Source organism: Sapajus apella, unplaced genomic scaffold, assembly GCF_009761245.1.
Source record: "Sapajus apella isolate SASKATOON/1434 unplaced genomic scaffold, GSC_monkey_1.0 scaffold237, whole genome shotgun sequence".
NCBI lineage: Eukaryota > Metazoa > Chordata > Mammalia > Primates > Cebidae > Sapajus > Sapajus apella.
The window spans coordinates 422,304-444,666 of NW_022437177.1; the positions used below are offsets into that span (position 1 = coordinate 422,304).

The following is a 22,363-nucleotide window of genomic DNA, read 5'->3' on the forward strand; positions in this document are numbered from 1 at the left end:
ACCTAGGGCTTGCAAACGTGGGGCCAATGGCAGGCTGTGGAAGGTGGGTCACCAAAGGTCTTCGCTCCCGAAGCCGCTGAGGGGCGTGGCCTCCTGGTTTAAAAAAAATAAAATAGCTTCGAGGCCTGCAGTGCGAGCCAATGAAAGGGGAGGGTAGGCGGGGCCTGCACTCGAGGCGGCCAGTAGAGGGAAGGCTCTTTCCGGTGGCCCCAGAGCGTGGTTCCGACTGTGCGCATGCACACCGGGCCGGACTACGGGACGCCGCTGAGCCAAGTGGGCGAAAGGGGCACGGCCGCGCGTCCGGGTCACGTGACACGGAGAAGGCCGAATCCTGCTGGAGGCAGCCCCCTATCCTGGAGGTGAAGGTGAATAACCTCGGGGGTCAAGCTGGTGACGGAGAACCGCATCCTGATGCGATGTGACCTCGACCCGTGGCCCCGGGTCGGGGGTCAGGCTTGGACTCTCCAAGAGAGAAGCGTGGCTTGCGCAGAGGGTCGTGCCTGCTAATTCAGGGGGCGTAACTGCGTGCCTCTTGGTGACGTAACGTGGGGCGGGCTCAGTACTGGGGCTGAGATTTGGGGTCCCGTTGTGAAACGAGAGGCGGGGCTTCCGCTTGTCCATTGACAAGTAGGTAAGTGGAAGATAACTCTGTTTAGTGGTGTTGTCACCGCCGTGACCTGTGCTGGCTAGTTTGGGTGGGAGTGGTGGTGACGTCAAGGACTGGGGTTAGCGCCGCGTGGGGCGTGACTTTGCCCCAGAGAGACGGGCTCACCCAGTGCCTAGGCGCACAAGGGGCGTGGCCTGCTAGGGTTGGGGGCGTGGCCGTGAATTCGGGTTCGGGGAGGGGGCGCGATTTCTTCCGGATAAGGTCCCTGTCGCGCCCCAGTCTGGGCCGTGCTCTTTCTCTATCAGGTGCCACCTCATGGAGATCCCCGAGGCTGCCACCCCTGTCGGGAGTTTCTTCCCCTTCTTTTTGCTCCTGGCCTGCGGGACGCTGGTGGCCGCCTTGCTGGGCGCCGCGCACCGCCTGGGGCTCTTCTATCAGCTGCTGCACAAGGTGCGGGGCAAGGAATGGGAGGTGGGCTGGGGGCAGCCAAAGAGGGAGGGGCCTCGTGGTGCTGCTTCCATTTCACTCCTCATTGTGCAGCGTGGGAAAGCGAGTCCCACTAGCCCAGGGGAACTGGTAAGAGGTTCTGTCCAGGACCCTATCTCCGTTGCCACGCTGCCTGCCTATGGGGGCCTGAACTTTGCCAATAGTGATAGAGAACACGGAAGCGGCCTCTGCCCCGCCTACCTCCTTCCCCAGTGGCTCTTTTCACAGACAGCACTCTGATTGTGCTCCCTAAACTGGATGGGAAAGATGGGGCTGAGGGCAGGCACCAGTGAGGGGGTGGCAGTGAGTTTTGTGACAGTTGCCCTTTGCTGAGTTCAGCACTTTAGACTTTCTTACCTACCCCTTACCTTTTCCTTGAAAGTAGGTGCTGTTCTTTCTGACCTCATTTTCTGCAGGAGGAAGCTAAGTCTCAGAGAGATTGTGTGGTAGTTTTCCCTAGGTGACCCCACATGCCTCCCCCTGAACTACTTGCACACCTGTTTGAAATTTACCCCTTCCACAGACCCCCTCCTCAACCCTTTCTCTCCTAGCAGGGACCAAGTTTGACCTCTCCCTCCCCAAACCCTTCTCTAGTCCTTCTGCTAGCCAGGAGTGATGCCACTGACCTTCGGGACTTTCGGAGATTTAAAGCAAGCCTTGGATGTGTGGAACTGTGAGGCCGCTGGGGTTGGGAGGCCTCAGTGCAGTGTGTTCCAGGAGCTAACTCCTGTGCCAGGCACATGGTGGCTGGTAGCCTGTCAACTAAGCCTGGGGCTGTTTAGCATCCATCAGGGAGGCTGGGATCAGCAGTCCAGCTGCCGGGCCCTGCAGCGATACTAGAGGGCAGGAAGGAGTCATAGCAAATGGCTCTCTGCCTTGTGCCCCTGCCAAACCTCCTGGGTTATGTAACCCTCACTTCTCTCCCTGATTGCCTTGCCATCCCCGAGGCAGGAAGTGTAACAGTAGGGCACTTGAGAGTGTGGGTTCTATTGGACTTTCAATCTTGCTTGGGCAAGTGTTGATGTCCTCAGCTATAAGAGATGTAATGACAAGGAGTTCTGATAATACGCTGTGCCTTCCTTTCAGCCTGGTGTGTAGTGTAATATATGCCTAACCAAGACCAAGCTTTCCTTGACCTCCCACCCTGTTCCTGCCCCCTTACCTGGGGCAGGGGGATTGCCCCCTCTCCCAGCTGTCATCTGGCGTGGCCTTTGACTCTATTGTTCCGCCCACTCCTTGGGCCCAGGTGGACAAGGCAAGCGTCCGGCATGGCGGAGAGAATGTGGCTGCTGTGCTGAGGGCCCATGGCGTGCGGTTCATCTTCACGCTGGTCGGTGGGCACATTTCCTCGCTGCTGGTGGCCTGTGAGAAACTGGGCATCCGTGTGGTGGACACACGCCATGAGGTCACGGCCGTCTTTGCTGCCGATGCTATGGCCCGCCTGTCTGGTGAGGGCATTGTAGAGAGGGCTGGGGACTGGTGGATAGAGTAGAGGTGGGAGGATGGCCAGGAGAGTGGGCGTGGCCGTGATGGGCTCTGTGTTCCAGGAACGGTGGGCGTGGCAGCAGTGACGGCTGGCCCTGGCCTCACCAACACAGTGACTGCAGTGAAGAATGCTCAGATGGCCCATTCCCCAGTCTTGCTTCTGGGTGGGGCTGCCAGCACTCTGCTGCAGGTACCCAGTCCATGGCAGCCAGTGGGGACCCAGGGGGTCTTAACGGGCTCATGTGGTAACCCTGCTGCACCTGTCTTTACCAGAACCGGGGTGCGCTCCAGGCTGTGGATCAGCTGTCCCTGTTCCGGCCGCTGTGTAAGTTCTGTGCGTCCGTGCGGAGGGTTCGGGACATTGTGCCCACCCTGAGGGCCGCGATGGCTGCTGCCCAGTCGGGCACCCCAGGTAGGTGGAGGATGATGGTGCTGAGCAGCACTGGGGCTGAGGGGCTGGGGATGCATGTTGCAGACTCAGTGTCATCCCTGTCCCCACAGGTCCGGTGTTTGTGGAGCTGCCCATTGACGTGCTGTACCCCTACTTCATGGTCCAGAAGGAGATGGTGCCAGCCAAGCCACCCAAGGGCCTTGTGGGCCGAGCGGTCTCCTGGTAAATAGCCCCACCCTGCCATTCCCTCCTCCATCCCCTGTCCTCTCCTGCAGCTTCCAGCTCGTGCCCATCCTCCTTTGATTCACATGTGGACTGGGAGGAGACTGCTGTGCGGAGAGCATTCCAGGTAGAAGGAACAGCATGTGCAAAGGTTCTGAGGCAGGAATGAATTGAGTGGATGGGGAAAGCAAGGTGGCCCTTGTGGAGGCAGCAGAGGGGAGAGGCTCAGAACAGCCCTCCTCCTCCTCTTCTTCCTTTTCTTCTTCTCCTCCTCCATCATCTCTTCTTCCTTTTCCTCCTCCCTCTTCCTCTTCTCCTCCCTTTCCTCCTCTCTTTCCCCTCATCCTCTCCATTTTCCTGTCCCTAAAGGATGATCCTTGAACCTCGGAAGGGAGGGTCACTTTTATATTTACAGTGGAGGAACCTCAAAACGGTGAAGTCTCTTGCCCAAAGTCACACAGCTAAGAAGTGACAGAGCCCAGACTCAAGCCCTCTCTTTCCTCCTTCTCTCCTTCCTTCACATCTTTGTCCTCCCACCTTTTTTTTTTTTTTTGAGACAGTCTTCTTCACCCAGGCTAGAGTGCAGTGGTGCCATCTCGGCTCACTGCAACCTTCATCTCCAAGGCTCAAGCAATTCTCCTGCCTCAGCCTCCCTAGTAGCTGAGACTACAGGCACACCACATGTGGCTAATTTTTGTATTTTAGTAGACTGGATTTCACCGTGTTGGCCAGGCTGGTCTTGAACTCTTGACCTCAAGTGATCCACCTTCCTTGGCCTCCCAAATTGTTGGGATTATGGATGTGAGCTACCACACCCAGCCTATTCTCTTTCTCCTTTGCTTCCTCCTTCTCTTCTTCCTCCTCCCTCCCTTCCCCTCAGTTCCTTCCCTTTGCCGGTCCTTGGCCCTTCCTTTCTGTATATTTAGTGAGTGGCAGCCATGTGCCAGGTCTCAGGACAGGTGTGGGGCATCATCAGTGGGCAAGGCAGTCAGGTTCCTGAGCTCCAGGTGTGTGTGAAGTGCCTGAGGGTCAGCTCAGGCAGTAGTGATTTTGTTGTATGGCCTCATTATTTTTTTTTGAGATGGAGTCTTGCTCTGTCGCCCAGGCTGGAGCGCAGTAGTGCAATCTTGGCTCACTGCAACCTCCACCTCCCAGGTTCAAGTGATTCTCCTGTCTCAGCCTCCCAAGTAGCTGGGACTACAGGCACGTGCCACCATGCTAATTTTTGTATTTTTAGTAGAGATGAGGTTTTGCCATTTTGGCCATATAGCCTCATTCTTAATGCACATTTCCCCCTGGCTTCCAGGTCACTCCCTTCCCTTGTCCTCCTCCTTGTCCTCCTCTCTCTTATCTTGCCCCCCCCTTTTTTTTTTTTTGAGACAGGGTCTCACTCTGTTACCCAGGCTAGAGTGCAGTGGTGCAATCATAGCTTACCACGGCCTTGAACTCCTGGCTTCCTGCCTCAGTTTCCCTTGCCTTTTCTTTATATGCGGGGTTTCCCACAGTTCCATCTTTAGCTGCTTCTCCTGTGCTATCTTGGCCTGTTTTTTTTTTTTTTTTTTTGAGATGGAGGCTCACTCTATCACCAGGCTGGAGTGCAGTGGCGCGATCTTGGCTCACTGCAAGCTCTGCCTCCCAGGTTCAAGCAATTCTCCTGCTTCAGCCTCCCGAGTAGCTGGGATTACAGGCACACGCCACCACACCCGGCTAATTTTTGTGTTTTAGTAGAGATGCGGTTTCACCATGTTGGCCAGTATGGTGTCCAACTGCTTGACCTTGTGATCCACCCGTCTCGGCCTCCCAAAGTGCTGGGATTACAGGTGTGAGCCACCATGCCCTGCCTTGCCCTGTCCTTAACAGCCAAAGCAGAGGCTTTTGGCTCTGGGCTCCGACTGCTTCTTGCCAATGCCCGTATGTCTGTCTTTGGCTGGACAGAGCGCTCCCTAAGAGCAGGGCTGGGCAGGATCTATCTTTGTGTCTCCAGGGCCCTGCACAGGCCCTTCAGCAAAGTTGGGGCCCTAGGACCCAATGGGTAAGGAGACCGAGAAGGCCCTGTTTGAAGCGAGAGAGGACAGTGTTCATAACTCCCATGGATCGAGTGTTATGCAAAGCGCCTCACGACCTAAATGGATAGATCCTTGAAGCTCAGGAGGGAGGTTCATATTTCCATTTACAGAGGCGGAAGCTTAGATGGGTGAAGTCACTTGCCCTAAGTTGCACAGCTGGGAGTTGACAGAGCCAGGACCTGAGCGCATATCTGTTGGACCCACAGGCTTACTCCTGGCATGCTGAGCCTGTGTTCCTTGCTTCCATGGGGCTAAGTGGAGTTGGGGTGGGCACCAGAGGCTACCGAGGGGAAACGGGCAGCTGGAGACTTGGCCACCAGGGTTCACCTGTCCTGCATGTCACTCATCCACCCCTGTCCCCATGCCACTTAACCCCTGGCTTTTTTCCTGGCCCCTTTCCTGCCCTCTCTCCTCCCTCAGATCCTGGAATCCTTGTAATTAATCCTGGTAACTTGGTTCTTTCCCCTCCCACTTGCAGGTATTTAGAAAATTACCTGGCCAACCTCTTTGCGGGGGCCTGGGAGCCTCAGCCTGAGGGACCGCTACCCCTGGACATCCCCCAGGCTGCCCCCCAGCAGGTGAATTGCCTCTCTTTTCTGTCTGAGGACCCCACCTGGCACGGCCCCCTGACCCTCTCCCTAAGTCAGTATTGGGGCCTTGATCTTGGGTGCTCATGGAGATTCAAGGACAGCCCTCTGGCCAGGCGTGGTGGCTTATGGTGGTAATCCCAACACTTAAGGAGGCTGAGGCGGGTGGATCACTTGAGGCCAGGAGTTCAAGACCAGCCTGGCCAACATGGTGAAACTGTCTCTACTAAAAATACAAAAATTAGCTGGGCATGGTCACGTGTGCCTGTAATCGCAGCTACTCCAGAGGCTCAGGCTGGAGGATTGCTTGAACCCGAGAGGTGGAGGCTTCAGTGAGCCGAGATCATGCCACTGCACTCCAGCCTGGGAAACAGAATGAAACTATGTCTCAAAAAATAAATAAAAAGACAGTCTTTAGAGCCCTGCCTCTCACCCTAGGTTCAGCGCTGCGTGGAGATCCTGAGCCGGGCCAAGAGGCCCCTGATGGTGCTAGGGAGTCAAGCCCTGCTCACTCCGACGCCCGCTGACAAGCTTCAGTGAGAAGCCCCAGCCCTGCCCTTGTTTTCACGTTCCCGGTCCGGGGTCCTCGGGTGCTCCTGGGGAAGGGCGGGGGCCCTGGCCACACTGACCTCTGCTCTGTCTGGACTCCCAGGGCTGCTGTGGAGACCCTTGGTGTTCCCTGCTTCCTCGGGGGGATGGCACGGGGGTTGTTAGGCCGAAACCACCCCCTTCACATACGGCAGAACCGCAGCGCGGCTCTGAAGAAGGCGGATGTCATTGTCCTAGCAGGTGGGCCTGAGCCTCTTCCTTTCCCTCCTTCCCCCAGGAACCCCCTCATCCTATCACCCAGCTGAGGATGAATGTCTAGTGGGCAGCTACAGTACTTGATACACATTTTTACATAAAGTGCTTTGAACCCCACCAGACGCATTATAGGTGTATCAGTTAGCTACTGCACTGTAACAACCATCCTCAAACCCAATGGCTGAAAATGCATTTCTGATTTCTTAAGACCCACCTGTAAGGTAGGTGGTAGCTGTGGTTTTGGTTGGGCTCATCCATGAGTCTGCACTTGGGTAGGCAGAAAGGCAGCTGTACTGATCTAGGCTGGGCTCGCTCACCTGTTTGGGGATTGGCCTGCAGCTGGTCTGGATGGCCTCAGCTGGGGTCACAGAGGTCTTCACCCCTGCCTCCATGCCGCCCACATTTCTCATCCTCCAGCAGGCCAGCCTGGGCCAGCCCACTTGGTGAAGGATGAGAAAACTTTAGGGCTGGGAGAGTGCGGTTATTCGAGAGAGAGAGAGTGGAGGCTGTATGGCTTCTTGAAGTTGAGTCTGCAGGAATGGGGCAGGGGGTCCTGAATCATCTGGAGGTGTCTTCACTCAGAGGTCTTGCAATTGACGCCAGCTGTTGCTGGAGCTGTAGACTAGGGCAACTATGCAGGCCTCTCCATGTGGCTTGGGTTTCCTTCCAACATGGCAGCCTTGGTTCTTAGACAGCCACCCAGGCCTGTAAAAGTAAACAAGGAAGAAACTGCATCTCTTCTGACCTAGCCTCAGGTGTCATGCTGCGTCACTTCTGCCACCAGACTCAAGGAAAAGGGATGCAGGCCGCACCTCTCCCCATGGGCGGCATGTCAAGGGGACCTAGTACAAGTGGAGGCAGGGTGGGAGATATTATGGCCATCTGGGAAAACAGAACCCACCTTTGCCCTGTCTTGTTTGGCAAAGCATATCATGAGGCCAACCCAGATTCAAGGGGTGTGGGGAGCTGTGAAGTCACTGCAGGTGGCACAGGTTCAGGGAGACTCCATGAGGAACAGGGACTCTTTTGCATTGAGTCCACCACATTGGATCAAGTAAGGAAGAAGACACGGGCCCTCTGTCCACTGCATCCCTATCCCCCACCCCAGGAACCGTGTGCGACTTCCGCCTATCCTATGGGCGTGTCTTCAGCCGCAGCAGCAAGATCATCATCGTCAATCGTAACCGGGAAGAAATGTTGCTCAACTCAGATATCTTCTGGAAGCCCCAGGAGGCTGTGCAGGGTGAGCCCCCAATCCCCCCTTAGACATATGCACTCCTGGTTCCTATCCTCCTGGCTTCTGCTGCAGGGGGCTTGAGCCTGGTATGATGATTGAGGCCCAGACCTTGTCCTAGAGGGCAACCAGTGAACCGGAGACAAATAGTTGGCACTCATACTGATGAATGGTTTTTTCTTTAAATTTACTTTATTTTATGGCTGGGCACAGTGGCTCATGACTGTAAACCCAGCACTTTGTGAGGCCGAGGCAGGCGGATCACAAGGTCAAGACATCGAGACCATGCTGGCCAACATGGCGAAAAACCCCGTCTCAAAAATAAAAAAAGAAAAAAAAATTTATTTTATTTTATTTTTGAGATGGAGTCTTGCTGTGTTGCCAGGTTGGAGTGCAGAAGTGTGATGGCTCACTGCAGCCTCCACCTCCCAGGTTCAAGCAATTCTCCTGCCTCAGCCTCCCGAGTAGCTGGGACTACAGGCGCCCACCACCATGCCCAGCTAATTTTTTTGTACTTTTAATAGAGATGGGGTTTCACAGTGTTGGCCAGGATGGTCTTGATCTCTTGACCTTGTGATCTGCCTGCCTCGGCCTGCCAAAGTGCTGGGATGACAGGCGTGTGCCACTGCACCTGACTTTTTTTTTTTTAAATTTTTTAGAGATGAGGTCTTACTCTGTTACCCAGGCTGGAATGCAGTAGTGCCATCCCAGCTCACTGCAGCCTCCAACTCCCAGGCTCAAGCAATCCTCCCACCTCAGCCTCCTGAGTAGCTGGGACTTACAAGTGTGCACCACCATGTCAAGCTAATTGTTTAATTTTTTTTTGTGGAATTGGTATCTCACTATGTTGCCCAGGCTGGTGGTGGTGAACTCCTGGTCTAAAGTGATCCTTCTGCCTTGGCCTCCCAAAGTGCTGGGATTACAGACCAGAGCCACTGCGGCCAACCTGACAGATGCTTCTGTAGGACAAATGGTGGGGTGGACACAGAGGGAGGCCTGGTAACGTGCATGTGATTATGTTCCCTCCCACCCTGCACACTGCCTTCAGGACAGAGAGCACACTCCTTGGCCCCTTAGCCTCTCTGTCTTCCCACCACATCTCTGCCTTTCCCTTACTTCAGTCCTCTTGGACTTGAACTTCGTTCATCGTTCTGAGGATGTTGCCTCCCCTGTAGCTTAGGCGACGAGACACTCTCGTGTTAAGCAGAGAAGTGGCACCATTGCACCAGGACAGAAACGAGGAGGCCTGGAGTGGAGATGAACAGCGAGAGAGCCTCACCTTGGAGCCTCCATGATCATTTCAAAAATGGGGTGGTAGGCCGGGCATGGTGACTCACACCTGTAATGCCAGCACTTTGGGAGGCTGAGGTGCGTGGATCACAAGATCGATACCATCTGGCCAATGTGGTGAAACCCTGTCTCTACTAAAAGTACAAAAATTAGCTGGGCATGGTGGTGCGAGCCTGTAGTTCCAGCTACTCGGGAGGCTGAGGCAGGAGAATCGTTTGAACCCAGGTTGCGGTGAGCCGAGATCATGCCACTATACTCTAGCCTGGCAACAGAGTAAGATTCCATCTCAAAAAGCAAAAATAAAAATGGGGTGGTGAAAAGTACATCATAGGGCTGCTTGTTGGTTCACTTCAGTAACGTCCGTCATGTGCTTCCATATGCCTGGATTTGAGGGATGTGCTTGGTGGATGTAGCTCTTCATTGAGTGTTTCCCAGGTAGAAGTGACATGACTTAGTGATCCGGGGTGGGAGGTAAAGGGAGGGGACCAGGCCAGCTTAGCTTGTCACCTGCCTTGTGCTTCCTAGGCTGTGTTTTTCGGGCCTTGCCCTCTCTTTCACCTGGGCTGCCCTTCCGTGGTTCTGGCAGGTTCTGGGGTGTTTCAGCTGTTTTTTCCTAGGAGCACCCCTGGCCTGCTTCCCATCTGTCTGCTCGGATGCTGCTGCTGGCTTCTTGGTGTTTTGAGGCCTCTAGTGCTGGAAGAACGGGAGGAAGCCAGCTCCCTACAACTGTGCCCTCTTCCTTCCCCAGGAGATGTGGGTTCCTTCGTGCTGAAGCTGGTGGAAGGCCTTCAGGGCCAGACGTGGGCCCCAGACTGGGTGGAGGAGCTGCGGGAAGCTGATCGGCAGAAGGAGCAGACATTTCGGTGGGGGCTGAGTGGAACAGAGGTAGGATGGGCATTCCCGGAAGACCCTGCTGCCAACCCTGGTGACCTTTGCTGTCCTGTCGCAGGGAGAAGGCAGCAGTACCTGTGGCTCAGCACCTCAACCCAGTGCGGGTGCTGCAGCTGGTGGAGGAAACGCTACCTGACAACTCGATTCTGGTGGTAGATGGTGGGGACTTCGTGGGCACTGCTGCCCATCTGGTACAGCCCCGTGGCCCCCTGTGCTGGCTCGATCCTGGTAAGGAAGGGCCCCTGCCTGGGGCAACGGGTACCCCATCCATCCAGACACCTTCATACCCACCTACTCTTGGTCCTCTTAGGGGCCTTTGGGACTCTGGGAGTTGGCGCAGGATTCGCACTTGGGGCCAAGCTGTGCCGGCCAGATGCCGAGGTGAGGCCCTGGATTTGGGAGACTGGCTGCTCTCTGGGCTCTGATCCACCCTAACCATCCTGGGTCCCCTCCCCACCAGGTCTGGTGCCTATTTGGGGATGGAGCCTTTGGCTACAGCCTCATCGAATTTGACACGTTTGTCAGACACAAGGTGACTGGGCCGCCCTGAGGGACGCTTAGGACCTGGGGTTCTGGGAGATGTCACCAGGGATGGGCTGAGGTGGGGAGGGAGCCTCCTGTCTGGCAGAGGCCCTGTCTGGTAGAGGTCTCTGTCCTCTGGCTGGCCAAGCCATGAGGCTGAAGGCTGCGGCCTGGTCCCATCTTCTTCCTGTAGATCCCAGTGATGGCCTTGGTAGGGAATGATGCTGGCTGGACGCAGATTTCCCGGGAGCAGGTGCCCTGCCTGGGCAGCAATGTGGCCTGTGGTCTGGCCTACACTGGTGAGGGGGCCTCAGCAAAGTGGGGGAAGGACAGGAGGCTGTTTGAGTTCCAGCTGGGCTTGTGTTCCTCTGCTGAGCTGGCTGCACATGTGGCAGGCTCAGTCCCTGCCACCGTCTAACTTAATCTCGTCTTTTAGATTATCACAAGGCAGCCGTGGGTCTGGGGGCCCGGGGCTTGCTGCTGTCACGGGAGAATGAGGATCAGGTGGTCGAGGTGCTGCACAACGCCCAGCAGCAGTGCCGAGACGGCCACCCAGTCGTGGTAAACATCCTCATCGGGAGGACGGACTTCCGTGATGGCTCCATTGCTGTCTAGGGCCTTGTGGGTCAGGACGCTTGGCAGCCTTCCTGCCCCTGGACTGTGTCCAGCTGGTTTGGAGTCTCATCATTGTTAGCCCTGGGCCTATCCCATGAGGCCGGATGACTCCTCAGTTTTCCTGAGGAGTGGATGGAGGGGTCAAAGCTCAGAGAGGCTCCCTGGTGATCTCTTGGGCCTTCCTCTCCGCAGACCCAGCTGTGCCCTTTGTCCTCTCTTATGGAGACAGAATAAACCACTCTGGCCCACGTGGGCGGAAGTACTCAGTCTTAGGACCTGTGCATATTGATTTATTATCCACAAAGATGGAGGTGCGGAAAAGAAGAGGGAGACAGGAGGGAACCATACCCTCCCAGTGGAACTCGGGCCCACTGAGGCACCATTACTGGGGATTTCAGGATGGCTGGGCACTGCAAACTGCTCCCTCCTCCATGGTCCCTGAAAGAGCCCCACACGCCTGCTCCAGACGTGTCCACGCACACCAGTCCTCACAGACACACACACATATGCACGGAGGCAATAAATATGTTCCGTACCAGACTGCCCCCAGCCTGACACTTCAGGGGGGCCCCCTCCAAAAGGGAGGGGCTTAAGTGCTCAATGTTTTTCACGGGTGGGGACAGGGGGATGGGGATGGGAAAGGCCAGACTGTGTTATCTCCATTTGCCGACTAGAGGCCAATCGTGGGGTCTTTTTGGAAAAAGGGTGGGGGAAACCACCTGTTTCTCTTAAGTCCCAGGCTGCCCCCGTATCCCTGCTGGAACCCAGGATAGGGGCTGCCCCCCACAAACAGTGCCTCATGCTAGTCCTTGGGTCGTCCAAGGGAGGGAGAAACAGAGTGCAGTGCTCAAAGCTAATACTGATTTGGTTGGCAGCAGCAAGAGGACCCACTAGAGGTGGCTCACCATGCCAGGGTGATGCTCACTGCAACTGGTGTTTCCCCAGCCAAGGGGAGGCAAGAGAGGCCAGCCTAGCAAGCGCAAGAACTGCCTTTTTTGGCAACAAAAAAGGTTTTCCTTGGTGCTTAGGAAAGATGGTCACACCTCTGGTCCCTAAAATCCCCAGTCCCCAGACTTTGCAACTAGTGTCCAAATACTGGGCCCTGGAAACCAGCAATGACTCTCGGCCATGCACGAGACTGGTCCCGCGGTAACTCCCTGGCAACCAGGAGCTCCACCTGAGCAACAGGTCTGGCTCTTCTCGGTCACCAGGGCACCGCCTTAGCAACTGGGCACCCGGTCCTTAGTAACCAGGGCCCCACCCCGTCCTCTGGCTCAGAGGCACACATTGATCTGCTTGGAGAGCTCCCTCTCCAGATCCAGGATGAGGGCGTCGAAGTCTTTGAGATTCAGGTGCGGGTTGAAGGGCGCATCGAAGTCGTCTTCGAAGTCCGCAGTGATCCTCGGCTCGCCGGCCTCCTCGTCCTCGTCCTCGCTGTCACTACCCGTCACGTGGTCGTAGTCCGGCCCGGACAGGAAGTCCCGCCCACATGGCAGGAAGTCCCGCCCGCAAACGCTCCAGTCGCCGGCATAGCGGTTGCTTGGGGGGCTCTCAGGGCCTCCTCGGCCCCGGGGCCGAGACACGACTTCGGGATCTGCCAGCGGCAAGTGCAGAGGTGGCTGCCGTTTGGGCCGCAAGTACGGTGCGACATCTGGAGCTTCTGGGGGCAGGTGGGGATCTGGAGAGAGAAAGGGTGGGTCATACACAGAGGTGACAACCGACCTGGTTGGTTGCTTAGGCAACTAGGCCTCTGATTGGCATGCCAAGAGGCAGGGCCTCTGACTGCATCAAAGCTGGATAGGGGCAGGTGCCCTGGATCATGCCTGTAATCCCAGCACTTTGGGAGGGCTGAAGTGGGTGGATCACCTGAGGTCAGGAGTTCAAAACCAGTGTGGCCAACATGGTGAAAACCCGTCTCTACTAAAAAATACAAAAATTAGCTGGGTCTGGTGGTGTGTGCCTGTAATCCCAGCTACTTGGGAGGTTAAGGCAGGAGAATCCCTTGAACCTGGGAGGTGGAGGTTGCAGTGAGCTTACATCACGTCACTGCACCCCAGCCTGGGCTACAGAGTGAGACTTCATCTCAAAAAAAAAAAAAAAAGAAAAAAGAAAAAAAGATGGATCGGCTCCATGGGGCAAGGTGATTTAGTTTATAATCCCAGTACTTTGGGAGGCTTAGGCAGGAGGATGGCTTGAGAGCATGAGTTTGAGACCGGCTTGGGCCACATTGGGAAACCCTGTCTTTACCAAAAAAAAAAAAAAAAATTGACAAAACAGATTGGTTGGATCTGAACTGGTTGCTGAGGCAACCAGGTACCAGTTTACCCCATGAAGGGGCGTAGGCTGCTTCAAGCCCAAGACACTGGTTGGTCCCCTACAGTGGCATCACTGCAGCAGCCTGGCTCAGATTGGTGGTGCAGGCCCTTGACATGAGCTCACCTGGCCAAGACTGCAGCAGGTAGTGCAGCACCTCGATGTGGCGCTTGAAATCCACTGCACTGGTGAGGCCTGGGCCAGAGCTGCGGGCACGAGACCGTGTGGGCGCCTGGCGTGCCGGCAGCAGCACAGGCCCGAAGCACACGGCCAGGTTCTGCGGGGTCATGCGGTTGTAGGCATGGAAGGAAGAGACGAGGCGCAGGTGGTCCAGGAGAAGCGTCAGCGTGGCCTGGGAGAGGATGTAAAGCAGACAGAGTCAGGACCCTTTGGCACCTACCTGGAGGAGACTAAGGTGGCTAGAGTAGGGAAACGGAGGTTCACGGTCTCATAGCGAGGATGTGGTCGGGTTAAGACTGTTAATCATCAGGTATTGGTATAATCCTATTTTGTTGGAGGGGATACTGAAGCCAAAGGGAGCTAAGCATTGAAAAGGCAGGGCTGGAACTCGAACCCACTCCTGTGTGTTAGGCAGAGCTGCCATGAATCCCATTTTACAGAGGAAAGTATTGAAGCACAGAGAGAGATGGGAATGGTCTAGTTTCCACAGCCAGGAACCTCCCTTGTAGGTGGAAAGACCAGTATTCAGCCTATATTTTAATTTTTTATTTTTGTTTATTTTTTGAGATGGAGTTTTACTCTTGTTGCCCAGGCTGGAGTGCAATGGCACAACCTAGGCTCACTGCAAGCGATTCTGCCTCGGCCTCCCAAGTAGCTGGGATTACAGGAATGCGCCACCACGACCAGGTAAGTTGGTATTTTTAGTAGAAATGGGGTTTCTCCATCCCTCCATGTTGGTCAGGCTGGTCTTGAATTCCTGACCTCTGGTGATCCGCCCACCTCAGCCTCCCAAAGTGCTGGGATTATAGGCGTGAGCCACCACCCCACCTGGTTCAGCATGCATTTTTGACACATCCTGGCTGTGTGACCTTGGGTGACTCACTCAACTGCTTTGGGCCTCAGTTTCCAAATCTATGAAGTGGGATGCTAATAGCACCTGTTTCCTGGGGATATGACGGTGCTGCAAGCTCATGCCCATCGCAGACCCAGACATGGGTGAAGCATTCTATTGGTATCAGCCCGCTCTCAATCCCACCACTCCCACCAGGCCCAACTCACCCTTTCCACATCTGGCAGGCAGCTGAGGAGACCTCGGGTGCCGTCAGTGGTGGGGGGAGCTCTGTTTGGGGGGTCACGGGCCATGGCTTCCAGCACCACCTGATACAAGGGCTGGGTGATGAGTGGGGTGGGCAACTCTCGTAGATAATCCTTGAGGATGCCTGTGAACACAGGGTCCCCTCTGGTCAGGGCACCGCTGGCTTCTGAGGCCAAGGAGGGGCACAGATGAGGGGGAAGAGGAGGTGGGTGAAAGCAAGGTCAGATAGGAGGAATGAGGTCCCAGAGGAGCCCCAAGGCCTTGAAGTGAGGCATTGAATGGGGTGAGCAGGCAGGGGTGAGGGGTCATGCTGACCAGTGATGACATTGATATCGGGGTAGAGGTCCTCAGATAGGCAGACTGCTGCACTGTCCCGCTCAAAGGCATCCCGAAGCTCTTTCTTCACTGCCGCTGAGCCGCAGAGACGGTACAGTCCCACTACCTGGGTGTGGGAAGAGAGAGAGGATGTCTTCTTGCTGGGGCCACAGACTAATCAGGGAGCAGCAGGTTGAGCATTGGAATTCTGGGCCAAGGCAGCAATAGGCACCATTGGCTGGGAGGCTGGAATTACCTGGACAACCTGGCCTTATATATCCTCTGCTCAGACTACTTGTCTTGGTTCTCACCTCCTCTGACTTAGGAAACTCTGACATTTCCTCCAGGAAAATTTCCATGACTACCCCAGGTTTTGTTTTAAACAATCCCAGACTCCAGGTACCCCCGCCCCCAACTCTAGTCCCAGTTACAGTTTTACATTTGGGGATTACTAGCGTCATAGTTTTTCCCCATCAGACCCTGAGCTCCAGGAGGGCTTGGGACTTGTTATTAAATGGATGGATGACCCACGGGTTCTGCCCAAGGTACTACAGTCAAGGGAGGCCCTTCTGCCTTTGTCTAGGCTGGGATTGGTGCTAGGAGCAGCTCAGGTCTGGGGGTAGGGGTCTGGCATCTGTACACTGGGTGTCCTGGAGTGGGGCTGAGGTCCGGGGGCCAGCCGGGGTGAGTGGGGTGGGGTGGGTGCTCACCCGTAGCCCTCGGCGCTCGATTTGTCCAACGCACTTCTGGATGATAAGGGGCACCTGGCCAGGTGGCCGCTCCCGCTCCACCAGCAGTGGCAGGGGCAACCCGAAGACGCGGGGCTCAGCTGTGACAGGGGCTTCCTGCTGCTCCGACAGGGTCAGCTTGGCATACAGCAGTCCCTGGGGCTCTAGGCGCACGGCCAGCTGTTGGGCCTGGCACCCTGAGGACACAAGGAGGCCTGACCTGGGTGTGCTCTGAAGGTTCTTGTACCCTGGCCTCCCCACTCCAGGTCACACCTTTCACCCGGAGCCCTGCCAGCCCAGCCCCCTAGGCACTCTGCAGGGGTGGCGATGGGGTTTGGGAGTCCCTGTCCCCCCTCCCCTGCAGCCACATGCCCTACCTCGGAAGACCGTGGGCAGCAGCACGGTGCCCTGGGCGCAGGGCCGGTGCCTTCTCACGCCGGGGTCCCATGCAAGCACCAGGGCCCGCAGGAGCCGAGCAGCCTCCAGCTCCAGGTGGAAGGTGTGGTCCAGCCTCAGGAAGTCCGGCCCCCCTCGCAGTGGCCCCGTTCGGGCCCGGGCCTCCCCATCCACTTGCAGTAGGCAGCAGAGGTCTCTGGGGGTGGCCCCTGGTGCTGGCCGCAGCCCCCTGAGACCGTACAGGTGCAGGCTGAGGCGGCCCCAGAGTGCGGCCGGGGGCGCCCGGGCTGTGGGACCCACCTCGTAGGGCCGGAAGGAGGTGGGCGACGGGGGCCCAGCTGGACGCTCCGGTGAGTCCCCATCGCTGAGGTAACCAATCCTCGGGCTCTGGGTGCCCCCGGGCCCTGCTGTCCGCCCAGGGCCCCCCACGCTGCTGTCTAGGTGGTAGCGGCTGATGACTGAGCCCGCAGGGGCCGCCCTCTCTCGCTCCCGGCCAGCTCGGGGGCCTCGCAGGCTCAGGCGGCGCCGCAGCTCTGGCAGTTTCTTCATCTTGATGGAGAGGCGCCTGGCAGGGCCTGGGGACTTGGTGCGGGACGCTTTGGTTGGGGGGCTGGCCGGGGCTGCACCTGTGCGGAGACCAGACCTCAGTGTCCAGGAACCTGGGCTTAGGGGAGGAGGGTGAGGCTGGTGCCTCCCTAGGGGAAGAGGGTGTGAAGCTTGTGGTCCCTGGAGGGAGGGGATGTGAGGCTGGTGCTCTGCTCCGGGGAGGGAGTGTGAGGCTGGTGCTTCTCTGGGAGGAGGGGTTATGAGGCTGGTGCTCCCCTGAAGGGAAAGGATGTGATGCTGGTGCTCCCCTGGGGGTAGGGGGTGTGAGGCTGGTGCTCCCCTGGGGGAAGGGGTTGTGGGGCTGGTGCTCCCCTGAAGGGAAGGAGAGTGAGGCTGCTGCTCCCCTGAAGGGAAGGGATGTGAGGCTGGTGCTCCCTTGGGGGAAGGGAGTGTGAGGCTGGTGCTCCCCTGAAGGGAAGGGATATGAGGCTGATGCTCCCCTAGAGGGATGGGAGTGCGAGGCCGGTGCTCCCTGGGGGTGAGGGGATGTGAGGCTGGAGCTCCCCTGAAGGGAGGGATGTGAGGCTGGTGCTTCCCTGGGGAGAGGGGGTGTGAGGCTAGTGTTCCCCTGCGGGGGAGGGGGTGTGAGGCTGGTACTCCCCTGGGGGGAGATGTGTGAGGCTGGTGCTCTCCTGGGGGGAGGACTGTGAGGCTGGTGCTCCCCTGAGGGGTGTGAAGCTTATTCTTACCTTGGGGGGCTGGGCCCTCTGGCTCAGCTGAATCTGGCTGTGGCCCAGGGGGCTCAGATGCTGGAAGTTTGGGGTCTTCTTCAGGGATAGGATTGTACCAGATCTCACCAGCGGGCTCCCCACTGCCAGGTGCCCCAGGCCCTAAAGATGTGTCCTCAGCTGGCTTCGCCCCACCTAGCACCCATCTTCGGCTGCTGGGTTCCAGACTTTGCAGGTAGGCTCCCCGTGCAGGGCTCCTTGATGCCTCGGGACTGGGGGACCCTTCTCCTCCGGTCTGGGACACTTCGGGAGCCCGGGGCTCTGGCTCTGGAGGGCTGGGCTCTGGGCGCTGGACTGGGCGGCCTGGCAGAGAGCAAGGGGAGTGAGACCCAGCCCCTCACTGCCTGCAGAGCAGCCCTGTGCAATTGATCAGTGGGTAGGGTGCTGTGTGTGGCCCTGACCTGCCCCTGGTAAGTCACTGCTCCTTGGGTCCTGCTGTTTTGTTTGGAATAGGCAGCCACAGGATATCGATTTCAGTTGCCAGCTTAAAGCACCCCCTACCCAGTCCCTGGCATCCCAAAAATAGACTCTGTCCCTGCAGCCTCAGGAGTCTAAGTCAGGTTTCCTGGGGCCCATAGTACTGCATTCCTGTCTCCAGTTCCTCTCCCCTCTCAATAACCCTGGCATGGAGCTCTGCACCTGGGTGGCCTTGGGCAGGTTGCTTCCCTCTCTGAGGCTCAGTGTCCTGTGAAATGGGGGGATGTGATTTCCATGTCCAGGGAGGCTTCCAGGAGCCTTTTGGAAAAGTTCACAGCCTACATCATATACTACTTGCTCAGGAGTCAGAAGCTGGGTTCTCTATTCCCTGGGATGGGCCGTGGTCCTTCAGCCCAGGGCAGACCCCACCACGGTCAATGCCTTCGGACTTCCCCTTCCCCCCTCCTCTCTCATGTCCTGGGCTGTTTCCTGTGTGTGTTTGTGTTTGGGCATCCCTGGCCCTTCTCCCTGCCCTGGGAACCTTGGGAATCTTTGGGAAGGCCTGGGGGTAGGGGGAGGGAGGATCTGACCTTCTTCTTTAACTCCTTCCTTCCTGGGTTCCCCTATCCCACGCAGCTGTTTCTCTAAGCTCTTTACTTGCCACCCTGCTGAACTCCTCCTCTGGTCACCTCTGATGTCCACCCACTAGAGTCTCTGTTGGTAGCATAGTCCAAAGAGCTGTTAAAGTCACTGGCCCTGTGCATGTTACCCAATTGTTCCATGTCTCAGTTTCCCCATCTGTATAAAGGGGACAGTTTCCTGGGGCTAAGACAGGCGCAGCTGCAGTCACTGGTTAGTAGGTGGCAGGCAGAGGGGGGCAGCTACTCTGATTGACGGGCCGCCCCCTCTCTCCTTTGCAGGAATACGCCCCCCATCTCCCATCCTGCGCCTCCAGGGCTCCCGATGCCCCTTGCCCAGCTTGACTGGGCCCCAGTGTCCCGGCCTCCCAGCCCCTCCTCTCCTCCACCCTCCAGGCGCTCAGTCACGGCCCCATTTCCTGTCGTGGGCGAGGCCCCCTCCCGGGCCTCCCAGGGAGCCTGCAGCGCTGGCACGCCTGGCCAGCTGCACATAACGGTCTGCGCCCCCTCCTTCCCAGCCCCTTCATTCCAGGACCCCTACCCTCCCCTGGCTCGAGGCACCCCCGTCTGCAGCAGGGTGCGGGGCGGGGGGAGTCCCCCTGATCTCCCCGCCGTCCGTCCTCGGGGCCCTGGGACCCCGCTTCTAGGCCGGGCGCCCCCTCTTCCCTCACTGATCCCCGCTCACCGCGCTCCTTGGCGTCCGACTTTTTCCGGGGAAGTTTCTCCCGGCCCCGCAGGCGGGAGAAAGTTTTCCTGAGTAGCGGCTCGGCCATGCTGTGGCCCGGGCCGGGCCGAGCCGAGTGCGAGTCCCGGGCTCCGGCCGAGCCGCCCCGCGCCCTCCCCGCCCCGCCCGGGCCTCTCCCCGCCTGCCCCCCGCCCCGCGCCAGCAGGAAGCACATTCCGGGAATGCTTTGCCCAAACTTTTTTTTTTTTTTTTTTTCCCTTTCCCTCGGCCCGAGCGGGCGATGCTGGGAGATGTAGTTGCCTGGGGCCGGGAGGGGATGGGATAGGGGCTCCGGGCTGCCCGGATCCGCTCCAGCTTCGATGGGACGTGACGATCGTGGCGCAGGCCGGAGCCCTGGTCTTCCCTGTCACCTACCCGCCCTGGATGGAGTCTCCCTAGATGATGGCATCCGGGAAATTCTCTTGGGTCTGTCTCCAAATCGCAACCTGAGCATATCCCCTCTCTCCCTCCCAAGTACTGCTTCAACCTGGTGCAAGCCGTAGTGTCATTCGTTTCAACGACGGTCCCCACTATCCACCCCACCCCGAGCCTCTTCCTGGCTCTGCCCATGCTACTGTTTCCCCACTAAAGTCTCACCTCCAAATTCCAACTACTATTGCTGTTTGACAAACCATCCCCAAAAGTAGTGATGTAAAACAACCATGTCGTGATTGTGAAAGAAAAATAAATCTTGAGACCCGCAAACCACTGAGCAAAAGGGAAAAAGTCAAACTGGGAACTGTGTAGGGCAAACCTGCCTCCCATTCTGTTCCTAAGTAAGATAGCTGTAAGGATAAAAAAGCTAGCCAGGCACGGTGGCTCACTTCTGTAATCCTAGTGCTTTGGGAGGCCAAGACGGTGGATCACTTGAGGTCAGGAGTTCAAAACCAGGCTGGCCAACATGGTGAAACTCTGTCTCTACCAAAAATACAAAAACAAAACAAAACAAAACAAAAACAAAACCTGGCATGGTTGGGGGGCGGGGGCGCCTGTAATCCCAGCTACTTGGGAAGCTGAGGCAGAAGAATTGCTTGAATAGGGAAGGTGGAGGTTGCAGTGAGTTGAGATTGTGCCACTGCACTCCAGCCTGGTCAACAAAGCAAGAATCTGTCTCAAAAAAAAAAAAAAAAAAAAAAAAAAAAAAGCTACATATCTCTCTCACAGTTTGCCCACAAGGAAATTCCTTATGAGCAAAGGACAGACAGAACTCAAAACTGTCCCTCTGCTCGCATGAGGCAAACACATATCTGATCGCTTCCTCACCTGTTTCACTAAGCCAGACTAAGGCATAAGTGACTATCTCTGTAAATTGCATATTCGAAAAGGCTAGTCAGAAACTCAGAAGAATGCAGCTGTTTGTCTCTTGTCTACCTATAACCTGGAAGCCCTCTCCCCACTTTGAGTTGTCCTGCCTTCCCAGACCAAACCAATGTACATCTTACTTACATATATATTGATTGCTCTCATGTCTCCCTAAAATATATAAAACCAGGCTGGGGGTGGTGGTTACCGCCTGTAATCCCAGCACTTTGGGAGGCTGAGGCAGGCAGATCACAAGGTCAAGAGATGGAGACCATCCTGGCCAACATGGTGAACCCGTTTCTACTAAAAATACAAAAATTAGCTGGGCATGGTGGTGTGTGCCTGTAGTCCCAGCTACTTAGGAGGCTGAGGCAGGAGAATTCCTTGAACCCAGGAGATGGAGGTTGCAGTAAGCTGAGATTGTGCAGCTGCACTCCAGCCTGGTCAACAGAGTGAGACTCCGTCTCAAAAAATACATATATATATGTATAAAACTGGACCAAGCTGGAGTGCAGTGGTGCCACCACAGCTCACTGCAGTCTCAACCTTTTGGGCTCAAGTGATGGTCCTGCCTCAGCCTCTCGAGCAAGTGGGACTTTGGGCATGTGTCACCATACCTGGCTATTTTTTTTTCTATTTTTGTAGAGCTGAAGTCTCATCATGTTATCCAGACTGGTCTCAAACTCCTGGGCTCAAGTGATCTGCACACCGTGGCCCCCCAAGTAGCTAAGATTATAGGTGTGAATCAAGGTAGTGGCCCTGACTACATTGGGCATAGGTTTTCAGGACCTTCTGAGGCTGTGTCACTGGCACTTCCTTAACCTTGGCAAAATAAACTTTCTAAATTGATTGAGACCTGTCGCAGATATCTTTTGGTTTACATGATGCTCACAGATGCTATGGTTCACTTTGGACAGGGCAGAGTTGAGAGTGCCTATCCCTACACCTCAGCTGGGAAGACTCTAAGGCTAGGGGTGACTCAAAAAATGGGGTGGGGGGGTCCTGAATCATCTGGAGGTGTTTTACTCAGAGGTCTTGCAATTGACGCCAGCTGTTGCTGGGGCTGTGGACTAGGGCAACCGCACAGGCCTCTTCGTGTGGCTTGGGCTTCCTTCCAGCATTGTGGCCTTGGGGTAGTCAGAATTCTTAGACAGCCACCCAGACCTCTAAAAGTGAACAGGAAGAAGTTGCATCTCTTCTGACCTAGCTTCGGGTGTTATGCTATGTCACTTCTGCCACCAGACTCAAGGAAAGGGGACACAGGCTGTACCTCTCTCCATGGGAGGCATGTCAAGGTGACCTTGTACAAGTGGATGCAGGGTGGGAGATATTGTGGCCATCTGGGAAAATATAACCTGCCTTAGCCCTACGTTTCATTCTCCATATATTATCCAGAGTGGACTTAAAACTGAAATCAGATTGTGGCATCATCCTGCTGAATAGTGTTCCTATGCCTGCTCACCCCACCTAGAATAAAATCCAGATTCCCACTATGGTCTAACAAGACTTCCAGCCTCATCTCTTTTGCTGTCCCATTCACTCACTGTGGTCTCCTTTCTGGTTCTCCTTCACATCAAGCTGTTTCTGCCTCAGGTCCTTTGCATGGTTCCTTTTGCCTGGGAAGCTGTGGTTCTTTGGAGGTCACCTCTCTCTCTCATCCTTTAGATCCAATAGCACCTTCTGGGGAGACCCTTTCTGCCTAGCACCTCTGTTTAGTCAT

At 56.4% G+C, this 22,363-nt stretch overlaps 2 protein-coding genes across 5 annotated transcripts; one reads left to right on the forward strand and one right to left on the reverse strand.

Moving 5' to 3' along the window:
• The first annotated feature begins 223 nt into the window (after positions 1-223).
• Positions 224-11,738, forward strand: ILVBL (ilvB acetolactate synthase like). Of its 2 annotated transcripts, none has more exons than XM_032271565.1 (16): positions 224-365; positions 913-1,057; positions 2,340-2,541; positions 2,641-2,768; positions 2,852-2,990; positions 3,080-3,191; positions 5,736-5,835; positions 6,283-6,380; positions 6,497-6,633; positions 7,757-7,891; positions 9,921-10,035; positions 10,122-10,291; positions 10,374-10,444; positions 10,524-10,595; positions 10,779-10,884; positions 11,022-11,738. In XM_032271565.1, the coding sequence occupies exons 2-16, from the start codon at positions 923-925 to the stop codon at positions 11,198-11,200; spliced, it is 1,899 nt and encodes a 632-aa protein (XP_032127456.1). In that variant the 5' UTR covers positions 224-365; positions 913-922; the 3' UTR covers positions 11,201-11,738. The 2 variants fall into 2 exon arrangements, with proteins under 2 accessions (XP_032127456.1, XP_032127455.1); XM_032271564.1 differs by having other exon boundaries at positions 226-631.
• On the reverse strand, positions 11,464-19,877 carry SYDE1 (synapse defective Rho GTPase homolog 1). Of its 3 annotated transcripts, none has more exons than XM_032271563.1 (8): positions 19,303-19,454; positions 17,524-17,865; positions 16,210-16,854; positions 15,815-16,029; positions 15,105-15,231; positions 14,753-14,913; positions 13,640-13,865; positions 11,464-12,878 (listed from the first exon to the last, which is right to left on the reverse strand). In XM_032271563.1, the coding sequence occupies exons 1-8, from the start codon at positions 19,388-19,390 to the stop codon at positions 12,475-12,477; spliced, it is 2,208 nt and encodes a 735-aa protein (XP_032127454.1). In that variant the 5' UTR covers positions 19,391-19,454; the 3' UTR covers positions 11,464-12,474. The 3 variants fall into 3 exon arrangements, with proteins under 3 accessions (XP_032127454.1, XP_032127453.1, XP_032127452.1); XM_032271562.1 differs by lacking the exon at positions 19,303-19,454 and adding an exon at positions 19,717-19,877 and having other exon boundaries at positions 11,472-12,878; positions 14,753-14,955; XM_032271561.1 differs by having other exon boundaries at positions 11,472-12,878; positions 14,753-14,955.
• Between the last annotated feature and the right edge of the window lie 2,486 nt (positions 19,878-22,363).

Coding starts and splice junctions, on each gene's coding strand:
- ILVBL (XM_032271565.1), top strand. CDS start 923: ATGGAGATCCCCGAGGCTGCCACCCCTGTCGGGAGTTTCTTCCCCTTC. Junction 5,836..6,282: donor CCCAGGCTGCCCCCCAGCAG/GTGAATTGCCTC, acceptor CTCTCACCCTAG/GTTCAGCGCTGCGTGGAGAT. Junction 10,036..10,121: donor CAGAAGGAGCAGACATTTCG/GTGGGGGCTGAG, acceptor GTCCTGTCGCAG/GGAGAAGGCAGCAGTACCTG.
- SYDE1 (XM_032271561.1), bottom strand. CDS start 19,390: ATGGCCGAGCCGCTACTCAGGAAAACTTTCTCCCGCCTGCGGGGCCGG. Junction 13,866..14,752: donor GCCTGCCAGATGTGGAAAGG/GTGAGTTGGGCC, acceptor ATCCTCTCCCAG/GCCACGCTGACGCTTCTCCT. Junction 12,879..13,639: donor CCTGCTGCAGTCTTGGCCAG/GTGAGCTCATGT, acceptor TTCTCTCTCCAG/ATCCCCACCTGCCCCCAGAA.